At 40.0% G+C, this 23,480-nt stretch overlaps 1 protein-coding gene across 14 annotated transcripts in view; it reads left to right on the forward strand.

The window, feature by feature from the left end:
* The window catches only part of CACNA1C (calcium voltage-gated channel subunit alpha1 C), a 658,158-nt gene that overhangs the window by 546,283 nt on the left and 88,395 nt on the right, over positions 1–23,480 (forward strand). For all 14 annotated transcript variants that reach the window (XM_078376325.1, XM_078376333.1, XM_078376335.1 and 11 more), the window contains 7 exons: positions 1,079–1,166; positions 2,178–2,285; positions 4,541–4,593; positions 4,701–4,847; positions 5,296–5,497; positions 7,359–7,517; positions 12,102–12,212. In XM_078376325.1, coding sequence (XP_078232451.1) covers positions 1,079–1,166; positions 2,178–2,285; positions 4,541–4,593; positions 4,701–4,847; positions 5,296–5,497; positions 7,359–7,517; positions 12,102–12,212 — 868 coding nt within the window. The remainder of the gene's footprint in view (positions 1–1,078; positions 1,167–2,177; positions 2,286–4,540; positions 4,594–4,700; positions 4,848–5,295; positions 5,498–7,358; positions 7,518–12,101; positions 12,213–23,480) is intronic.

Genomic DNA, 23,480 nt, shown 5'->3' on the forward strand with positions numbered 1-23,480 from the left:
CTTAATTAAGAGCCACTAGCAGGGATTATAGGGTGACTGTACTCAGCTGGGGCAAGCCAGCAGAGACTGAGGCCTTTCTGTGCTGGAAATCAGGATACTTCACGCTAGGATAGAAGCAAGCTGCAAAATGAGTAAAGTATCTTTAAAGGCATGAGTCACTAGAGAATTAATTGACATACTACTTCCTCTGAACTGACACTTTGGTGAAGTGCTTTCAGAACATCCTTATCTTAAACTGCGTTACGATGACTGCAGTTTGGCATCATTTTCATAATGTTCTCACACAGTCTTTGGCAGCCTGTTTTTTTCAGAGTCTTCTGTTCTTCTGTCTCTGTCAATACAATATTCTGTATTCAGTTCAGCTGCATGGTAGCCACAACCCCACCCACCATGGCTTACTTATAAATGCAGTATCCATGCTAGTGGATTATTCAGAGGCAAAACAAAAGCAGAAGCCCTAAACAAATACATTCTGAATAAAGCCATGTTTAAGACCATGAAAATGTTTAAAATAATAATAATAAGTAATAAGAAGAATGAAAGCAGATTTAAACCATTTTTGCTCTCATCAGTCAGTGTGGATATATCTGCCTTGTAGCACATGACTGCAAAATGAACAAGGTTTTTATTGATAGTCCCATAAACTATTCATTAATAACATTTCTGAATGATTTCATAAAGTAAAGATAGTCACCTCCCCTGAGTATTAACTGCATAGATTTTAGCTTGTTTGAATACGCATACCATGTTACTACATCCAGCTTCAAGCAAATCAGTACAGAAATGCTATATGGAAAGCTTTATGAATGCTTTGACTACAGGATTTATAATTTGAAGGTATGGGAGACAGAAAAAAAGGCAGAGTAGTATAGTGGCAACGAGTCTGGCTTGGCTTGGTCAAATCTGAATTCAGTGAATGTAAATGTGAACAGTGCAGCTATAAAGTTGTCAGCTTCAGCATATGCCCTGTTGTGCGGCAAATTGAACCTCCTTGTAGCCAGGGCCAATTTTTTAGTCCAGAAATAATTTCTGCAGCCATTGTAAAATTTGATGATTTCCTGCTGCTGTTCTTTTTCAGGTCTAGTGCCATCAATGTAGTGAAAATACTACGAGTCCTGCGAGTCCTGAGGCCATTGAGGGCTATCAACCGAGCCAAAGGCCTAAAGGTAAAGGACATCTCAAAAGTTTATTAAAGATTAAGCACTAACTTGCTTTCTGTAACTGCTTTAGGGCAAAGAGCTGTATGAAAGGGCCTCTCCTTTCCTGATCTGAGTGAATACAGAGCTTCTCTGCAGTGATCACCAGGCTTCAGTAATGGAGCACAGTATGTCTTCATCCTGTGCTGGCAACCTTAAGGAAGGGAGTTAAGTGTTTCACTTTGCTTTTCTGTTCATAAAGAGACAAGGAGTAATGATTCATTGTTAATACAGGGCAGATTCTTCAGAACAACTTTATAAAGGACAGACATTCATTGTAATGTAAAAAAAGAGAGGAAGATTCCATTAAGGTGTGGTTAAACCTAACTGATGCCCCTGGTAAATCCATCAGGGTTCCTCACACAGCATAAGACATTTTATTCTCTTTTCAACATTTTTAATTGAAGCCTGATTACTTTGTCTTAGAGAGTGACGTTGATTCTGTTTCTTTACCATACCATACATCAAGAAAGTTGAAAATGTTACAACATTTGCCAAGAAAATGTCCAGCAGTTTGAGCGAAGGCAAAGGGAGAGTCTAAACATCCCAAGGACTCAGGTGTGCAAGCTGTCTGTGAGCACTGGCCATCCTGTGTGATAGCCAGTACTTTTTTTGGGCCAATATTGTGGTTGGGGGGGAAGGGGGGGAGTTCTCCAACCACAATATTGACCCAACATTCAAATCACTCTCTGGGCCCAATGGAGAATATCATTTAGCTGGTGGATCTTATGCCTTATAGTTTTAGCTCATGTTGCTTTCGGAGATGTGTATGGAAAAAAATTCTGTCTATTGTGAGGTAGTTGAGACTCTGTGACACTGATTATATTTTTAAGAAGGAGCAGGAGCACAAAGATCACTGACAGTTCCAATCCACTGATACGGTGTGGATGATGCATATGAAGATGGCATGATTTATTTACTTATATCAAACTCTGAAATAAATTTTTAAAAATGATTAAAATTTTTGTCTTTTGCTTGCAGCATGTGGTCCAGTGTGTGTTTGTAGCCATCAGAACAATAGGAAATATTGTGATTGTCACCACACTGTTACAGTTCATGTTTGCCTGCATTGGAGTTCAGCTTTTCAAGGTAAATACGGAATTTGTTTCCTCTCTTCTTCTTCATTTACATTTAGAAAAAGAAGGTGGGATTGTTTGGAGAAGGAGGAAGATAAGGAATCTCCTGGAACTTTACACATACTGTTGTCACATATAATATTAAAGTGATTGACCTGTTTACCGTAAACTGACAGGCAGCCTGGATTGCCTTTTTTAGACAGAGAGTATTAAATAGAGTGAACCAAACATACTCACTTTTTCTTCTTAGCTTTTTTGCTGTAAGGTTGTTACTTCTGACTTACAGCAGCCCAATGAATTAGTGACCTCCAGAAGGTCCTGTCATTAACAGTCCTGTTCAGTTTTTGCAAATTCAAGGCTTGATATCCATCTCCTATTCGGCTTTCTTCTTTTCCTGCTGCCTACAATTTTCCCAGCATTACTGTATTTTCTTTCCAAGTGAATCTGGTCTTCTTATGGTATGCCTAAATTATAGTAGCCTTAGTTTAGTTCTCTCTGCTACTAAAGACAGTTTGGCCTTGATTAATCTCAGATCCACTTGTTTCTCTTTATGGCAACCACATTTCAAAATATTTGATTTCTTTTTTCTCAGCTTTCTTCACTGTCCAGCTTTCACATCTCTACATAACAATTGGGCATTATCGTAGTATGAGTGATCTTGGCCTAGTCTCCAGTGACATACAGTATACTTACTCTTAAGGGTTTGGGTTTTTTTGTACTTCCTTCATAGGGGCCCTTCATCTCAGTCTTCATCTAATTGTTTGGCTGCATTCTCCATTCAGAATCTTTTAGCTTATACTGAAAAACTATTTGCTTTTCATCCCTTTGTAAAAGGATGTTTAAATAAAACTTTTCCCCTATGCTTTGAATGCCAGTTTAGGTCTCTGCTCAAATGTATCTGTGCACAAAGTGAATATTTAGAGAAAAAGAGGAAGAATGTTTCCTTATTCCAAAGTCATTATACTGGTCACCAGCTTTGCATCTTGAATGACAATCTTCTGGTCTGAAGAAAAGCCTGCCCTGTGTAGGTACAACCCCCTTCAAACCTTTGGCACAGTTAGACATCTTTTGCTATGTATCATTGACAATGGACCAGCAGATGCATCCCTGCTTTCTTCACCTCATTTAGTGAAGGCATGGAACAGTCCTCCTGAAAAGGGTTCCTCACACAGCATAAGACATTTTATGGAGAGTCTTCTCTGTAGAGTCTTCTCTGTAACAATGTGCTACCATCTTGATCATATAAGTATACATACATAATCAGATGTGTAAGTGCTAAAAATGACAGCACCCAGAATTGCCTGACCCTTCTTCTTCTCAGGGTGTTCTTGCTAGTCCTGTACTTTCTCTAATGCTAACAGATTTTCTGTCTATAAGGCTGCTTTTCTGTCTATAAGGCCACCCATAGGATGGCTATGAAGTGCAAAAACCCAAATAAGTCTTCAAGTTGCTTTGCAAAGACTCTGCATTAAATACATCACCATTGTTTAAAGAGATCGCTGCTATATTATTTGAAGAGATTAGAGATGGAGATTAAAGCAATGGGACGGTGAAATAATGACACAAAATCTTCAAAATATCATTCCTCGTTTTTCATGTGATTTTGAGCACTACAAACTTGAGCAATTTGTCGCATCCCTGAGGCAAAAATCTAGAGCTGTTGATCCATAGCTCAGCTCTATTCAGAATCATTTGCCTTCAGAAAAAAAAATGATGAGTCTCATCTCTATAAATAATAATCATGTGCTATCAGGTCAATTCTGACTTATGGCAATAATTTTTAGGGTTTTCCACATAGAAAATACTCAGAATTGGTTTCCCGTTCCCTTCTTCTGGGGCTATCCTTGGACTGTGCAGCTTGCCCAAGGCCACCCAGGCTAGCTCTGCTTGCAGGAGGCACAGTGGAAAATCAAAGTCCCAACTTCTGGCTCTAAACCGCCTCTATTGCAACTTTTAAGTTTCAAGTCAGTCACAGAATCCTGCTAAATTTTTGTGCAAGTTTAAATTTCCATCACTTACACTCAACATCTGTCTCATATTGCTTCCCAGATTTCCATTATCTAATGTCAATTTTTTCTCTCTCTAAGATAATCATATGTCTCATAAAAAATAAGGGCCAAATCCATACAGATATAGTAGATGTAGTAAAAATGTAATATGTCAATAGGTGAAGAAAACACAAGACTTTTTTTTTTCAATGAAGAACTAATTAAAACATAACTCAGTGATTAAATGATCTGTGGATTTATTACTTTTGTCCTCCTCCAGGGCAAATTGTATAGCTGCAGCGATAGCTCCAAGCAAACAGAAGCTGAGTGCAAGTGAGTTCAATCATCTCTGGCGAGCCTTTTGTAGCAATTGTACTTAATGCCAAAAAGTTACTTGTTCTGTGTATGTTCCTCCCTTGATACCTTACTTCTCTTAACAGGGGCAGTTTTATTACATACAAAGATGGAGAAGTGTCTCAACCAATGATCCAGCCTCGAAGGTGGGAGAACAGCAAGTTTGATTTTGACAATGTTCTAACTGCCATGATGGCCCTCTTCACTGTTTCAACCTTTGAAGGCTGGCCAGAGTGAGTATACACTAATTCACAGTATCAGTGTATGTTGGTGTGGGTGTGCTTGGTTGGGTTTATTTTGCATGTTCAAATTATCTCATCTCCATTCAACTCCTTTATTAAATGTTAGATTATGACGTGGCACTAACTGAAACATTCACAAGGTTGTCTCACTGTACCAAAACATGAAACTTAGTGGCACTTTCAGATGTTTGCCTCCCTGTACTTCTCCTTGAATGCTGTAACATGCAATTGGAAGATTGGAAAAGATCTTCAAGAAAAGTAGGTGCTCCTGTTCTGTGTCACTTTCAGGCTTATTGTGGGAAACTGGTACCACTTAGACTACTCCCACCGCTGATCAGGAGACTTTGTGGACAGAACCACTCTTCAGTACAATCCCAGTACCTAGAGACACCTAGCTATGCCCTTAGTATCTGTCTTGGGTTGTCTCCCTTTTTTCTAGACTGCTGTACCGATCCATAGATTCCCATATGGAAGATGTGGGGCCCATCTATAACCACAGGGTGGAGATCTCCATTTTCTTCATTATCTACATCATCATCATCGCTTTCTTCATGATGAACATCTTCGTTGGTTTCGTCATCGTCACTTTTCAGGAGCAAGGAGAGCAAGAATACAAGAACTGTGAGCTGGACAAAAACCAGGTAAGATGAAATTTTCTTGGTGTGACTGAAAAAGTGAAATGTATTGGGTGGTACTAAGGCTGATAATAGCTAAAATAATGTCTTATTAAGTACCATATTTTCTGTGTATAAGACGTCCCATGTATAAAACGCCCCCCACTTTTCTAAGTAAAATTTTCTTTCTTTGCATTTTCATTGCAAAAAGCAGCTTCCCCCCCCTCCACGTTTTGCAAAGAAAATGCAGGGGGGACACGATTTCTGCTTTCTCCCTACATTTTTGTTGCGAAAGTTTCGCAATGAAAATATAGGGGAAAAGTAGAAATCACTTTCCCCCTGCATTTTCTTTGCAAACCCTAGAGGCAGAAAGCTGCTTTTTGCAGTGAAAATGTAGGGAGAAAGCAGAAATCACTTTCCCCCTGCATTTTCTTTGCAAAACGTGGAGGGGAAAACAGGGATCAAAGCACTTTGATCCCTCCCCCCACCTTAGTTCAAGTATAAAACAACCCTCAATTTCCCTTCAATTATTTTAGGGAAAAGTGTCATTTTATACACAGAAAAATACAATAATTTAAATACCGAAACCAAATATATGTAAACTGGCTTATGGCCACTGCTATTGTACATGTGTCACAGAGAACATAATGTTCCTATGGAGATTTTTATTTACTGGCCAGAATCCTATTGCTAATTTGCACTTGCATAAGATATCTCTTGGTGGCAAATTGTCATTAATTAATGAGATCCTAGTTACCTTCCTGTGTGCATGCCCAACAAGTACTTCATCAATGAGCAGGAATTTGCTGCAAGACTTACCCAATTTGTGTTCTGCAAGCATAAGGATTCTCAGCAGCATTTAACTGCAGTATTTCTATAGTAGTATTTTAAAACTATATTATAAAAAGCTACCACAGCAGTGCACAATAAGGCTTAAACAAAACTGTTAAACTGCCCAAAGCAAAACCTGATCAGTAGAACAGTTAAACACATTAGGATAATTAATACACTAAAATAATATAATAGTCCAGATTAAAGAATGAAGAGAGCCAAGAGCGGTAGGGCCAGTCATAATTTGTGAAAAAGGGCATTCCACAAAATTGGAGCTTTGTGGGAGAAAGCCCTACTCCACATGCCTAGCAAACAGCTTCTGTGGTATTCTAAGGAGGTGTGCTTTAAAGATCTCAATACCTAGAACAGTTCATAGTGATGGGTGGTCCATTCAATAGCACAGCCTTGAACTATATAGAATTTTCAAAATAGAACCAATAGCTTAATTTAAATACAGATAAATATTGTGAAACAGTATGTATTTTTCAATGGTGTAATATGGTCTTGATATAATGCAGCTTTTAGTACCTAGTTCCCAGATTTTATAATACATGAAGCCCTTGTTTTGTGACTTATCCAGACATGTAGATTTCATAGATTGTAATCGATAAAAGCTCATGTTAAAATAAATTTGTTAAGTCTTTATATACACACACATATATAGGTACTAATATAGCTACTTGTTTGAAAACTGAAGCTCCTGGATATTTTTCAGGGATAATGATATGGGCATGGTTCAGTAGTCTAAATGTGAGAAATGGGTAACTATTACCAAATCAGACTGGATCATGAAAAGCTGCAGCTGCCACATTAATGTTAGTCATTGACTTAGTCCTTGTCACCTTCATCATACTTGGGACACAAGGGACCTGAGGTTTAAAAATGCAGATGAAAACAAGACTGACAGATTTCTGCATCTCTGCGTATACTGACCCTTTTAAAAATCATCAGCCCAGAGAAGAGTATTAAAGAACGGTGGCCTAAAAGATACATAATTGCAGAACTGTCATACATGTGTACCTGTCGGACCATTTAATCCACTGGGCTTTTTTCTTAGCGCCAGTGTGTCGAGTATGCTCTGAAGGCCCGTCCCCTGCGGAGGTATATCCCCAAAAACCAGTACCAGTACAAAGTGTGGTATGTGGTGAATTCCACCTATTTTGAATACCTGATGTTCGTCCTCATCCTTCTGAACACAATCTGCTTGGCCATGCAAGTAAGTCAGAAATTAAAATGTATTGTATTATGTTTGGGAGCATTCCGTTCTGTTGAAGAGAATGTTTATAGTCCATAACATGCTTAGCTGCCAACTATTAATCATCAGGGAAAGAAAATGAAAGTAGGTGCTGAGAAGACATATTTTACAGAAAAGCAGACTAAAAATGTGGCCCATTTCTACATGAAAGAACCAATATTGTGTGTCACAACAAATTCGCTCTACTCCAAAAGAGCAAAATTAGCCCTATTAGCCGTATCTGATTTTCTCCCATATATAAATAAAGGAAAACTTAGTGACTCCCCATTGTCACCTGCTCCATGTAGAGAATGATGAAAGTGTTGAGAAGAAATTCCTGTTAATGTGTAGGCTCTCCATTGAGCAAGAATGCTGTAAAATGGGGATTCGTGCCTGAAGGGAGAGCCTATGTGCAACAGAGACCCTCCCTTCTGAAAACAAGCGGCTGTCCAAATGGGAAAAGCAAAGATAAAGAGAAGAGGTGATATGTGCACCCCTGCTCATGTATTGGAAAGAACCATGTAAATAACACCTACAGTCATGGCCAAAAATATTGGCACCATTGCAATTCTGTCAGAAAATGCAACCCTTCTCTCAGAAAATTGTTGCAGTTGCAAATGTTTTGGTACTCACATGTTCATTTCTTTGGTTTGCGTTGGAACATCACAAAAAAAAAAACAGAGAAGAAAAGTCAAATCTGATACAGTCCCACACAGAATCCCAAAAATGCACTGGCCAGAGAGTACAGCTTGGAGAGAGTGTATCGGCTCCATGTAGTCTCAATTGTGGGGTTCCGCAGGGCTTGATTATCTCCCCAGTGTTGTTTCAGGGGGTGTGAGGCTTCGTGTCATCAATACGCTGATGATACCCAGCTCTACATCTCCTTTTTCCCAACAACAGTGGATGCCATTTTGTCCCTTGAGCACTGCCTGGAGGCCGTATTGAAATGGATGCAGGTGAATGGACTGAGGCTGAACTTGGACAAGACGGAGGTCCTGAGGGTGGGTGGCCCCACCATCAGTGGTTTCAGAAACTCTCTCACATTTGGGGGAGTGACTCTTACCACGAATAGTGAGGTTCACAGCTTGGGGGGTCCATCTGGATCCGGCGCACACCATGGAAATCCAGGTAGCGTCAGTCGTCCACACCACCTACTTCCATCTTTGGTGGACTGCCCAGCTACATCCCTATCTTGATGGTGGGGCACTCACCACTCTGGTCCATGTGCTTATAATCTCGAGATTAGACTACTGTAATGCGCTCTATGTAGGGCTACCTTTGAGATTGATGCAGAAGCTTCAAGTGGTGCAGAATACAACGGCCAGACTTCTCACTGGGATGAGAAAACATCAACATATTTCCCCCACTCTGGCTGCCCTGCATTGCTGCGATTTGTTTCCGCATTGATTTCAAAGTATTACTAATGATTTATAAAGCCCTAAACACTTTAGGGCTTTATATCTAGTGGAACACCTTCTCCACCTAGATCTATCCGAATCATTCGTTCTAGCCAGGATGAGCGGCTGAGGGGCCTAACGCCGAGGCAGGCCTGGAAAAAAGAGAACAAGAAACTGGGCCTTCTCAGCAGTGGCCCTTCACCTCTGGAACAATCTACCCCCATAAATTTGTCACACCCTTCTCCTCTTGCCTTCACACTTTCCCAACATCAGGGTCCTTTCCAGGGAGTCTTCTCATAAGATGGCCAAAGTATTGGAGCCTCACTTCAGGATCTGTCCTTCCAGTGAGCACTCAGGGTTGATTTCCTTCAAAATGGATAGGTTTGTTCTCCTTGCAGTCCAGGGGACTCTCAAGAGTCTCCTCCAGCACCACAATACAAAAGCATCAATTATTCAGCGGTCCGCCTTCTTTATGGTCCAACTCTCACTTCCATACATTGCTATAGGAAAAACCATAACTTTGACTATGCAGACCTTTGCCAGCAAGGTGATGTCTCTGCTTTTTAAGATGCTGTTGAGGTTTGTGATCCCTTTCCTCCCAAGAAACAGGCATCTTTTGATTTCATTGCTGCTGTCACCATCTGCAGTGATCGTCCTCTTTTCCAATTCTCTGGCCACTGCTGAGTTCTCCAAACTCGCTGGCATATTGAGTGTAGCACCTTAGCAGCATCGTCTTTTAAGGTTTTAAATAGTTCCACTGGACTACCATCACCTCCACTGGCCATGTTGTTAGCCATGCTTTCTAAGGCCCACTTGACTTCACTCCCCAAGATGTCTGGCTCAAGGTCAGCAACCACACTATCTGGGTTGTCCAGGATATCCAGATCTTTCTGATATAATTCCTCTGTGTATTCTTGCCACCTCTTCTTGATATCTTCAGCTTCTGTGAGGTCTCTACCATTTCTGTCCCTTATCATGTCCATCTTTGCACAAAATGTTTCTTTAATATCTCCAATTTTCTTGAACAGAGTTCTGTTTTTCCCCTTCCTCTTATTTTCCTCTATTTCTTTGCACTGTTCATTTAAGAAGGCCCACTTGTCTCTTCTTGCTATTCTTTGGAAGTCTGCATTCCATTTTCTGTAATTTTCCCTATTTCCCTTGCATTTTGTTTTCCTTCTCTTTTCTGCTATTTGTAAGGCCTTGTTGGACACCCACTTTGCTTTCTTGCATTTCCATTTCTTTGGAATGGTTTTTCTTGCTGCCTCCTGTACAGTGTTATGGGCCTCCATCCATAGTTCTTCAGGCACTCTGTCCACCAAATCAAGTTCCTTAAATCTGTTCTTCACTTCCACTGTGTATTCATAAGGGATTTGGTCTAGATTATACCTGAGTGGCCCAGAGGTTTTTCCTACTTTCTTCAGTTGAAGCTTGAGTTTTGCTATAAGAAGCTGAGATCAGAGCCACAATCAGCTCCAGTTCTTGTTTTTGCTGACTGTATAGAGCTTCTCCATCTTTGGCTGCAGAGAATATAATCAATCTGATTTTGGTGTTGCCCACCTGGTGATGTCCATGTATAGAGTCGCCTCTTGTGTTGTTGAGAAGAACATATTTCTTTGGTGTCAGTTCTAGAAGGTGTTGTAAGTCTTCATAGATTTGGTCAATTTCAGCCTCTTCAGCATTGGTGGTTGGTCGATAAACTTGGATTACTGTGATGTTGAAAGTTTTGCCTTGGATTTGTATTGAAATCATTCTATCATTTTTGAGATTGTATCCCAGTACAGCTTTTCTTACTCTTTTCTTGACTATGGGGCTACTCAATTTCTTCTATGGGATACTTGCCCACAATACTAGATATGACAATTGTCTGAATTGAATTCACCCATTCCCATCCATTTTAGTCCACTGACGCCCAGGATGTCAATGTTTATTCTTGCCATCTCCTATTTGACCACATCCAGCTTACCAAAGTTCATAGATCTTACATTCCAGGTTCCTATGCAGTATTTTTCTTTGCAGCATCGGACTTTCCTTTCACTTCCAGGTATGTCCACAGCTGAGCATCCTTTCAGCTTTGGCCCAAGCATTTCATTATCTCTGGAGCTACTTGTACTTGTCCTCTGCTCTTCCTCAGTAGCATTTTGGATGCCTTCCAACCTGAGGGGCCCATCTTCCAGCGTCATATCTTTTAGCATTTGGTTCTGTTCATGGAGCTTTCTTAGCAAAGTTACTGGAGTGGCTTGCCAGTTCCTGCTCCAGGTGGATCGCGTTTAGTCAGAACTCTCCACTATGACCTGTCTGTCTTGGGTGTCCCTGCATGGCATAGCCCATAGCTTCTCTGAATTACTCAAGCCCCTTCGCCATGACAAGGCAGCAATCCGTGAAGGAGTAATAATTTAAAATACCTGGGTAATAATGCCTGGTTAATATCAATGCCATTGTATATAGTTCTGTTTTCAAGAATGACATGGTATAAAGTTGTTTTATACAGTAATGCTAGATGTGATTATAATAATAGCTACTGGAAGCCTAGCCAGACTGCAGTAGCTCCATATTAAATTTGACAGACAGGCAGGCAGGCAGGCAGACAGACAGACAGATACCCTGTTTCCCCGAAAATAAGACAGGGTGTTATATTAATTGTTGCTCCAAAAATGCATTAGGGTTCATTTTCGGCGGATGTTTTATTTTTTTCATGTACAACAATATACATTTATTCAAATATAGTTATGTCATCTTCTTCTGGTTGCTGCACAATGGTGGAAGGTGGGGTTTCACTTAACTGGGGCTTATTTGGGGGGTAGGGCTTATATTATGAGCATCCTGAAAAATCCTACTAGGGCTTAGGTCTTATTTTAGGGGAAACAGGGTAGAATAGACAGACAGACAGACAGATCGATAGATCGATCGATAGATAGATCGATCAGTCGATAGATAGATAGAAGTACATGTTCTCACATTATAGAAGTACATGGGTTTTGAGTTGCAGGAAAGTTTTTTGTAGAATGAATTCATTAAAAATGAAAAGAATAATAAACAGATGGGATATGAGGGTCAGCATCTTTTAAAAACTGGTGAAAGGGGAAGACAAATATGTGTGTGGCTCACTTTACTTTTCAAAATGAACACGGTCTACTTTTACAAAATATAAATTAAGTGGTTTATTTTTTAGCACTATGGACAGAGCTGCCTCTTCAAAGAAGCAATGAACATTCTCAACATGCTATTCACCGGCCTGTTCACCGTTGAGATGGTTCTGAAGTTAATTGCTTTCAAACCCAAGGTAGGTATTATTGTTCAAAGCTTCTCTGTACACCTATAGGATCAAATGGAGGACAGGAGGTCATATACAGTACAATATCACATTCTACTCCACCACCTATTCAAGACATGAACTTGAGCAGTTGTTGTCTGGACTGGAGTCTCAATTTGTGCTTGGAGCAGCCTTTCATTCTTGAATGAATATAGAGACAGAAGAAACATGCCTTTAGAAACATAAAATCAATGTTTCAACATCCCCACACGAATATTATGAAGGTGTGTCTTTGAGGTGAGCCATTGCAAGCTGAAATTTCTCATTACTAGTCACATGGTTAAAATGGTTTTGTGACAGTGCCCCTACAAAGTAATATTGCAAAATGGGAAAAACAGCTTTTCACCCAATATTTATTTACTTGCCTATTTTTATAGGATCCTGCTTTTATCTGGGTACATTTAAAGACCAGTTTTCCATATAAATATTGAAATGTTTCACTTTCTCTAAAAATGTTTTGGGGATTGGCTCCTAAAATTTCTGATTTTTGAGCACAGGGCTAAATCCCAAGAAAACAGACCCATGGAAATAAGTGGTGACTAACAAAACTCATTCACTTCAGTGGTTTATTCTAGTTGGGATATATTGGAGTAAAACCATAGACAGGGTACTGAATCAAGAGTTCATTGGGTCCATCACTAGAGGCCACTTTGGGTACCATGGACATAGTCATTTCACTTCAAAATCCTTTCCTGGTCTCTGTCCCCCCTCAGCAGTATAATTCTAGGACACAGACAGGCATTCAAGAGAGTCATTGTGAAGTAAAGAATAGAATATTGGACTAGGACTTTGGAGTCCTGCGTTCAGATTCCTGCCTAGCCTTGGAATCTCACTTGTGGAGGGTGGCAATGGTGAACCAGTCCTTGAACGTCTCATATACCTCAGAAACCTTGTTAGGGTGCCATAAATTGGAAGTGACTTGGTAGTACACTACCATGATTGTTAAACATCAGGTGCATAGAAATCCATACAAGCCTATGTGTGTTGACTCTTGGACTAAACTGTGTTCTATCTTCATGGCAAGCCGTGTAGCTCCATATATCTAGGAACATCAGCATATACCCTAAACCATGATACCTAGCTTTCAAAGTTAATAAACAGCTTGAGGTGACTACATGCATTGTTGTGTCTTGATCTGTTACAAAAACTCCTGTCTTTTGGTATGCCAGTGTGAGCTTGGATTTTAATCATCATCATCATCATCATCATCTTTGAACTGTAGAGCTGGAAGGGACCCTATGGATCATCAAGTCCAGCCCTTCTCAAGGAGGCACAGTTGGGAATTTAACTCTCAACCTCTGGACCTCTGGCTCTGCAGCCAGGGACCTATGCCACTGACTTGAATCATCTATATTGACAGGAAATCTATCAGATCATAATAAGAAATGTCGCTATCCTTATTGTAAGCCATATTGGGCAGGCAATTTCAAAGCTTCTGGAAACTGCCAGGCTAGTTTTTAATAAGAAAATGTATTAAAAACCCACTATATAATCTGTTCCTCCTAGACATCTAGATGTTTTTCATGTATGGAAAATATTGAAATTAACTCTGCTTCCATATCATGGTCCTGATCTCTGTTGGGACTTATTATTGTAATGTTTGAAGATGTCCAGAATGGCAATTGCACATTTCAACTTCTCAGAGTAAATGTGTCAACTACTGACTGCTGCCAGCACTATTATAGTTATGGAAAGGGATGGCAAATTTGGGGAAACGTCATAAGGCTGAGGGAAACAGAGGCCTTATGACTGAAGCTAGGTCAGATGAAAATATGCTGCAGAAAATGTGGGATTCCCAAGGCTTTCTCTATCCCTCTGTCCTAAAATAGTCCAGAAAATATTTTGGCCTACAAAATGCAAATTGTACCTCCAAACTGAGTACTTTAGTGCATGATGTTTAGACTTAAACAAACTTAAAAGGAAAAATCCAATATGAACATATAGTGACATCCATTTCTTTTTTAAAAGTTTTAAAAAGAAACACCCCAGAGCTATTAGATTTACAGGGCAAACAGAGAGTTGGGTGTTAGGTATAAAGAGCCTTTCTGAAGAAATGTTTGATTTAAAAAAAATTTAGGGAGGCACAATTTCTTAGCAAGTCTCCATTAGTCCAACCTTGCCCAGGGTGCTGAATGATATGGCATTGTCTCAGCTACAGGGGTTTCTGAATGAGATGATTTATAAGGATCCATTTCAGCCTGGCCTCAGTTCTGAAAACTGGACAAAGACTGCTTTGGTTGCCTTCACTGACACTCTGTGGCAGATAGTGGACAGGGGAGTGTGCCCTTGTTGTTACTACTCAACCTCATGGTGGCTTTTGATGGCATCAGCCATGGTCTCCTTTTGGAATAGGACTTGGTTGCATTGGTTTTTCATGGCTCTGATCCTTCATAGCCCTGATCCTTAAGGGGGAGCAAGTTCAGAAAGTAGTGCTGCGAGATTATAATTAAATAGTTATCTGAGCTGGGGATGCCAAAAAAATGAACCTAGAATTTTCTCTGCATGCATTGTTGTAAGGTCTATAATTGCAGTAGCGTGCAGTCTGTACTGCCATATTTTATGATCTCTCTCTCAGAGGAAAGGTCTGCAGGATATGCTTTTTCTAGCATGCAGACAATACAAGAAGAAATACATCTTTATTTATGTTGGGCTAGACTTGATAGTATAGAAGAAAACCAATAACAAAGCTGTCTACCCTATAGAAGAACACTGTGAGGGGAAGGTGGCAGCAGGGAGAGACAGAGAAAACTTTAGTTGCTCTATTGCATCATTTTATGACAAAACAAAGATCGAAGAGAAAGGTAAAGCTGTGGTGGGGAACAAGAACATTTTCTTGGATGGTGGATCATCCAATCTTTTTAAGCATGACTGAGCTCCCATGTCTCTCACCAGGAATGAGATTTCACTTGTTATGTGGTGCTGTCCCTCCGTTTGGAAAATGTTAGAGAACACCTACTTCTCTTCTTTGGCTATTTATATAATAATTTGTAAATTGCATTAGTGTATTGCAGAAAGATCTAGTGGCTGGGCAGAGGCATCAAAGACTGAGATAACATGGTAAGCAAAATCCAGTGATGTGGATTTCACTAGTTCCATGGCCAACAAGGAACCTGCTGGTATTTCATACCCATTATGAAAAACAGGAGACAGTATCAAAGAACAGGGACTGTTTTTAGTTCAGCAAACATATCCAGGAAATTTCTGTATTTCTGCAGCATTGTGACAGGTATTTCCAGCTGAGCTCTTGAATTTTTCAACAATGCCATTATTTTTAAAAATTATATGAGTGTGCATAATGTGGTGCTGTGTGAAGCACTAGATTAGCTGTTATGCTTAATCATCTAATATAAAAATTATTCATGTTGTGTTAAAAAGCCCAGTGGGATAGTGCAATGGGGTCTCATTTGGAATTGTGCCTGAAGGAACAGCAGCTGCACAAAAAGGAGAATGTTTTACTACAGAAAAGGTCACCCCATTGGATGAGAATCCCAAATTGTGTGTGTTGGGGAGGTCTTATACCAGAAGTATGAATATTGATTTGGATGGAGGCAAACAACAGGTCTTCTCAATGGGGATAAGTGAAGTAGAGCTCAAATTAATATGAGCTGTTCTGTCCATTCTTTTCTGTGAATCTGAGAGCATTTCAGACTTTTTTTGCAGAAAGGTGAGTGACAATTAAATAAAAAATTAGACTACAATGCATATTAATTGAATATTCACAAAACAACTAGATTTTTTTGACATTTTTGATAGCCAACATGTGAAGAATTTAGCGTGCAATTGGATATTTAAACTGCTGATACTGTTGAAACCTAGAATGTTGATTAAATATCTCAGAGGCAGTTGAGTATAGTGGCAACATCTAGTGCAGTATATTGGTTAAAGGTTTAGATTAAAATTTAAGAAAGCTGGATTCAAATTTTCACTCAGCCATGAAACTTTATGAGTTGCCTTGGTCACATGTTCTCAGCCTGATCTACTTCACGGGGTCGTTTTGTGAATACTGAAGAGGAGTATCATGTATGTTGCTTGAGCTCACTGGAGGAAAAGCAGAGTACAAACATTGTAAATAAATGAGTGTAAACTATGTGGAGGAGAGAGCACAAAAGCACTTTTTTGCATCCACATTTTCCTTTTCCAGTAAAATCCATTTTGCACACAGAAGGAAATGAAATCAAATGGCTAAGATAATTAATGCATCATAAATCTTTAAAACAGCTCAGTGAGTAGGCACCTGGTTCGAAGTTTGATTCCTCAGTGTGCCTCTCAAAGGAAGAGCCAGAGATGTAGCTAACAAAAATTAAGAATTGATAGATATTGCACTAAACAACAGCTCTGGGCACTAGTTATTTGTGCTTTGGTTGACTCCTCAAGTCCAGTTAGCTACATGACCTTTAGTTGTGCTGTTCTTCTTAAAAAACTTTGTGGCATCTAGAGTTGATCTATGCAAAATTTCATTGCTTTGGGTATAATATTGGTGTTTATATCTTTTGACCAATACAGTCTCATAAGTGTTAAAGTTTGATGTCTCTACTGATGTTCAGTAATCATGTGTATAAGAGTGTGAACTGGCAGGGTGAGAGTAAGCAGTCATGTTCAGTTCTATTTTCAAATGAAAAATCCTTGAACAGGCTTGATAAAGAGTAAAAAAGGAATATATAACCAACCAATATTCTTTCCATGCCTAGGCACAAAAGTGAATTCTGCCTATCAAAATAATGGTTTCCATTCAGGATGAAAAGGAGACCTGCTAATTGTGTTAGGTATATACCTGGATAATTGACCTTAGGGTCTTTTCAGCTTCTATTGCAGTTGAAAGCATGCTGTTTGGTATCACCTAATTCCTGTAGGATAGCTGAATAGTTCAGTGAGTTAGGTATCTGGCTGTAGAGCCAGTGGTTGAGAGTTCAGTTCCCTACTTTGCTTCCCAAGAGAAGAGCCAGCCTGTGGAGGCTTGGGTAAGCTTATTCTTCTCCCTTTCCTGATGCTCTGTTTTTCTTTGGCTATTTATAATCTCTATAAATCCAAGAATTTTATCAGAGGCTTCAAAGTGGATAAGAATATTTCACAAGGCTGGTATCTGGTCAATTATCTGTATTGCATTCCGAATCTGAATGGATAAGGTCAGAGAAGTGTTTTAAGCATTTCTTCTCTTCTGCTGCAAAGAAAAGAGATCAGATTCCATTACTGAATACAGTGGTTCTTGTTTTCCTCTGTACTGTCATGGTTATATACAGTAGTTGTAGATCTGAGAATCATATAAACGAATAAGATTACTGAGCCTGTTATGTTTTTGTTTATTATGGGCAGAGTTGCATGAGTAGTATTGACAAAAAAATCTCATCACCACCGAACTCACTTTGGAGAAAGTTTGTACCTTTTTTCATGTACTTTTGCCAGTTTCCATATATCACCATAGTAAATGCACCATGCTAGTCATAAAACAGATACTCTTTGTTTCTTATACTATAAGTAGTGAGTTCTATGTGCAAAAAACGAGTCTTATATTCTAACTAGGGAAGAATGGTTTTGGGAAGTTTTATTTTTTATGATTTAAGATTATTTCCCGTTTTGGGGCTGTTGCCAATTTTCTTCCTTATTGGATTAAGTTTTATTTCTTAGATGTCAGCCGACAGTGCTCTGAAACTGTATTTCAGTGGGTTATATGGCATCTACAGTGGCTGCTGGTTCACTGGTCTCATTTGCAGGTGCAGTTAGCTCTGGATTACTTAGAACTAGAGGTTTGATATCTCTAGGTTGCAATACTTCATGTTCTTGACATTTCTTGTGAGGGGTGGTTTTCCTGAATTATTTACAGAGTCATCCAATAATCTAAAAAAGTCTTCAAAAATTCCTTTTACTGGGCCTCACAGATTTTTAAACCTGTTTTTTAAGCTTTCCTGGTGATTTTGATGTTTTTACATTTCTTATTCATTTTCTGTGATTACTTATGGTTGTTACCATCCATATCTTTGTTCCTGTTTGAATACAGTGTCCCCAAATCTCTCATACATATCTGGGCCATGATAATTAGCATTCCGTGAGACTCTGACAGGAATTATTTGATTTACTCTAATTCCTTTCATATTAAATAAATGTTTGTCTCAAGTGTTCTTTATTAATTTAAACATCCCTGTATAGAGGGCCCAACTTGTTTGACCAGGATGGAACAATGGGCAAAATTTAGAATCTCAGAATGCTAATCCCCTGAAACCCTTGAGTTGATTCATCTGTTTTGGTTCACAACAAGAGGTTGTTCATTCAGTATTTGGATCATTGGAAGCTTCTGGCTCTAATTCCAGCCCAAGTACCTTTTCTTTAATGGCCGGATTAAATCTTCTCCTGGCCCCAAGGTTTCAGTCTTCCAGACTTTCAGCTTAGGTAGCTTCAACTGCCAGATTCATTTCCCTCTCATTAGTTGGGATTTCAAATTTGCTCCATGGTACATGTACCTCATCTAATGAAAATTAGATGAGGTACATGTGACACTCCTTTCAGCTTTGGAAAAACAAACCCCAGGACATGGTCAAACCTATCTTATTATTTGTACTTCGTTGGTCAGGCCTCCCTGTCTGGTGACAATCAGATCCAAGATAGTTGATTCAACTGTTAGTTTTTCTGTATTTTGGCCGATGGTGTTTTTAGTAAGGGAACAAAAGAATTTGTTGGACCTTACACTATTGGCAGAATGCAACTGACAAACATCAATATCCTGTTTCCTAATGGTAAGCACACAGGAAGGCCTTGGAACATGTCAGCTGATTAGTCATGGCCCTCTAGGAAATCAACTGCAGAAAGTGAGGCTGGACTCAGTGTAAAAAGAAAACAGTAGCATTATAGTTTAGGGAGCAGGCAGGAGGGATGATCAAAATACAAGCCAAGGTCAGACTCCTCCCAGTTCTTTAATCAAAATACAGTGTAAAGAGACACTAGTTGTGAAGTTGGTGAAGCAAGCCAAAGGGTATCAGCTGAACAAGGCTCCTAGAAATTCAAGGAGCTGAAAAACTATATTGGTAAGACTCGTGTTGCTTTTAGCAATGGCTCTCAAGGCACGTTGTTATAATGGAGCTGCTTTTAGGCAACTTCCTCTCTTGTTACAGTTGCTTGTGAAAGCCTGCCTGTCACAACCATGCATTATTCTGTGGCAGTGCTCTATTACTCATATCTCCAGATGCCTACTCCCTGTTATTGTTGTTGTTCGCAGAAAATGGCCATAAAGCTACAGCATTTTTAAACTTGTGGCATGAAAGCATTGTTTACTATAAATGTTCCGAAACAATGAACCAGCTTCAGCAGAGCAAGATCTTTGAAATTATTTATTTATTTATTTATTTATTTATTTATTTATTTATTTATTTATTTATTTATTTATTTATTTATTTATTTATTTATTTATTTATTTATTTATTTATTTATTTATTATATTTCTATCCCACCCATCTAGACAATAAAACTGAAAACATATATTATAAGTCCAAAATGGTGAAGTATAAGTAATTAAGATATGGCAGTTAAGATATGGCAGGAGAGAAAGCCTGCCCAAATTGCCAGGTTTTAAGTTTATTCCTGAAAACATCCAGAGAGGGAGCCAGGCAGATCTCCACTGGCAATTTTTTTCCAAAGGCAAGGGGCCACTGCCCTACTCCTTGTTCTTTCCTTCTGGACCTACCTCAGCGTTAGACCCCTCAGCTGCCCAGCCTGGCTGGAACGAGTGACTCTGGCAGAGCTGGGTGGGAGAAGGTGCTCTGCCAGATATCGAGGTCCTAAACTGTTTAGGACTTTATATATAATCATAAGAACTTTGAAATCAATGCGGAAATGGATGGGAAGCCAATGCAAGGTGGCTAGCATGGGGAAAATATGTTGGTATCCTTTCACCCCTGTAAGAAGTCTGGCCGCCGCATTTTGTAACATCTGAAGTTTACGCGTCGGTCTCAAAGGCAGGCCCACATAGAGCACATTACAGTAGTCTAATCTTGAGACTATGAGCACATAGACCAACGTAGTGAGCACCCCCACATCAAGATAGGGATGCAGCTGGGCAATCTGCCGAAGGTGGAAATATGTGGAACGGACCACAGACGACACCTGGGTCTCCATATATATAGATAGATAGATAGATAGATAGATAGATAGATAGATAGATAGATAGATAGATAGATAGATAGAGATAGATATAGATATAGATATAGATATAGATATAGATATAGATATAGATATAGATATAATATTTTATATTTATTTTATTTATATCCCGCCTATCTGGTCGGGTCAGGACCACTCTAGGCGGCTAACAACCATAAAAGTACAATAAAAATACATAAACAATTTAAATAATAAAAGCCATACACAGAGTAAGAGAAACAATAGAACGGAAAGAAAAGGCGTCAGAGATTATCTGATAGGAAGGCCTGCCGAAACATCCATGTTTTTAATTGATTCTTAAAGATATCCAGCGAGGGAGCCCCGCGAATCTCAGGAGGTAGATTGTTCCAGAGGCGAGGAGCCACCGCTGAGAAGGCCCGATTTCTTGTCTTTTCCTTCCGGGCCTCCTTCGGCGTTAGACTCCTCAACCTCACCTCCTGGCTCGCACGAGTGACACGGGTAGACCTTGGTGGGGGTAGGCGTTCTGCCAGGTAACGAGGCCCTAAACCGTTTAGGGCTTTGTACATGAGCATCAACACTTTGAAGTTGATGTGGAATCGGATGGGCAGCCAATGCAATGCGGCCAGAGTGGGTGAGATGTGTTGGTATTTTTTCACTCCACTAAGTAACCTGGTCGCTGCATTCTGCACCACCTGTAGTTTCCGCAGCAGCCTCAAAGGTAGCCCCACGTAGAGCGCATTGCAGTGGTCTAATCTTGAGACTACGAGTGCATGCACCAAGGTAGTGAGTGCCCCCACATCAAGGTAGGGCCACAGCTGTGCTACCCGCCTGAAGTGAAAAAAGGCGGTGTGGACCCCAGCTGTGGGGGGACCCACCCTCAGTACCTCAGTCTTCTCCAGGTTCAGCCTTAGCCCGTTCTCCTGCATCCACTGCAGTACAGTCTCCAGGCAGCGGCGAAGGGACAAAACGGCATCTCTTGCGGTTGGCAAAAAGGAGATGTAGAGCTGAGTGTCATCCGCATACTGATGACACAAGGCTCCACACACCCTGATGATGTTAAAAAGTCCCCCTTGGAGGGAAGCCTTCCACTCCATGCCAACCAAGAAAGAAAAAGGAAACCAAAAGATTTAAAAACTAAAGAGTATCTGATAATTAGTAACAGATTTAACAATCAAATCAAATGAATGATCAAACAAAATAAACAGTTACATAATAAACGCAATAAGATCAAATTAATCAGACATCAGTAACAATATACATAAACAAATTAAGCATTTAACACTATAACTCATATAGAATTATGCAAAAGAAAATAATTTAAGGAAAACTAAACAAAATAAACTAAAAGAAATTTAAACAATTTAAAAATGAGATATGAAGAAAGAAAAATAAATAAATAAATAAAAATAGAACAAAGACATTCAACACCCAGACTACCCCCTCTCATCATACCCAGTAAAAGGTCTCAGTCCTCCTCAACAGGCTCGCTGCCAAAGATGATTTAGTCACTGTTATGCAGCAGTATTGGTCATATGGCCAGTCCTTTCTAGGGCTTGGCCGTCGCCACCAACACCCCAGCAGGTTACAAGGCAACAAGCCTGATCCAGCCAGGGGAGGTGAAGAAGTCTCAAAGGCAGACAGGGATGACAGGCACCGCGGACTAAAGTCAGAACCTCCCACCAAGAAGGAGGCGACGGGGGGGGGGTCATATTGATAGATCCAAACTCCACACCAAGTGCCAAACCTCAGCCGTCCAGATTCCAAGCAACCAGCCTCCTTTCTCAGGGCCAGTAGAACACTAACGTTCTCACGAGGCCAAGCCAAGAGTTCTCATCAACGCCAGCCTGCAAGTTGACAAACCAGTGTCCCCACAATGGAAGGCTTCCTCCACAGCAGGTGCCCATCCAAGGGTGCAGGCAGGAGCACAGTTCTTCACAAATGCCCCAGCTCTTCACAGGGCTTCATAACACTCCTCGCCACTCCTCTGGCAATGCAGTAGCCGGGGGGGGGGCAGCAACCCTACCTGGGAAGCCAGGCTCATCTCTCCAGCCGATTCAGCAGCAAAACCACAGCTTCAAACCGGAAACGACCATACAAGGGAAGCCGGATCTTGCCTCTCCAACCGAGGCAGGTGGAGAACCACAGGCCCAAAACCAGGCATAACCATACAAGGACGTCAGCGGGGGGGGGGGAGGAGAGCAGTTACAGTACCAAAGAAGCTGACTGCAACAGTTGCCAAAAGATTACAAAAAAACCCTGCAAAGAAACTGTAAAAAGAAGCTGCAGCAAACAAAAACAAACTGCAACATGACCGGGAAAAAAAAAAGCAAAGAATAAACGACCCAAAATAAAGAGCACAACAAGTAAGATAAGCAGATTAAGGAAGGAGGAGAAAGAGGAGAAAGAACAGAGAACAAAAAAAAAAAAAAAACAAAGCAAAACAAACAAAAAGAACAAAAAACAAACTGCACCTGAGGAAAAACGCAGACCTCCGCTAACTGGTCGCCATCTTAAGTATAATCATAGCATTTGTTGGCACCTGCCTGTTTGTTTGGCTTTTCAGTTTGTAAACAGAGATATTAATATAATAAACATTTGATAGCTGAGAATAATATTGTATTGTAAAGACATAGAATTTATATCGGTTATCCTATAGCAGCATCTAGTTACTGTAATATAAAATGCTTTAATCTGGCACCCTCTTACAGTAGCATATAAAGCCAATGGGAGGCGTGGTTATCAGCTCCTGTAGTGGTCTACCCCCATGGCAATCCACTTTCCTTGAGAGATTAGAGAGGGAAATTGTTTGGATTTTAGTAAGAACACAGGGTCTAAATATGGAAAATAAATAATAATTGCATGAGGCAGTTATCTAAGGAGGAAGAAACAGCATGAGACAGAGAATGAAATGCTAGGTGGATATTGTTAGAGCAGCAAAGAATATAATGACATGGCACCAGAAAATCAACAGTGGACTTTGCATAGACTGTAATCTGGCTAGGTTGGGTGAAAATACTTTGTACTGATTTTGTGTGCATCAACAACATGCTTAACACTTAGAGATACTTTTCATTTTATATTTTCCTATTATAAGAAAGCTTATATTCTTCCATGTCTGTGAATATTCCATTC

The sequence above is a fragment of the Pogona vitticeps genome, chromosome 5, assembly GCF_051106095.1.
Source record: "Pogona vitticeps strain Pit_001003342236 chromosome 5, PviZW2.1, whole genome shotgun sequence".
Classification (NCBI taxonomy): domain Eukaryota; kingdom Metazoa; phylum Chordata; class Lepidosauria; order Squamata; family Agamidae; genus Pogona; species Pogona vitticeps.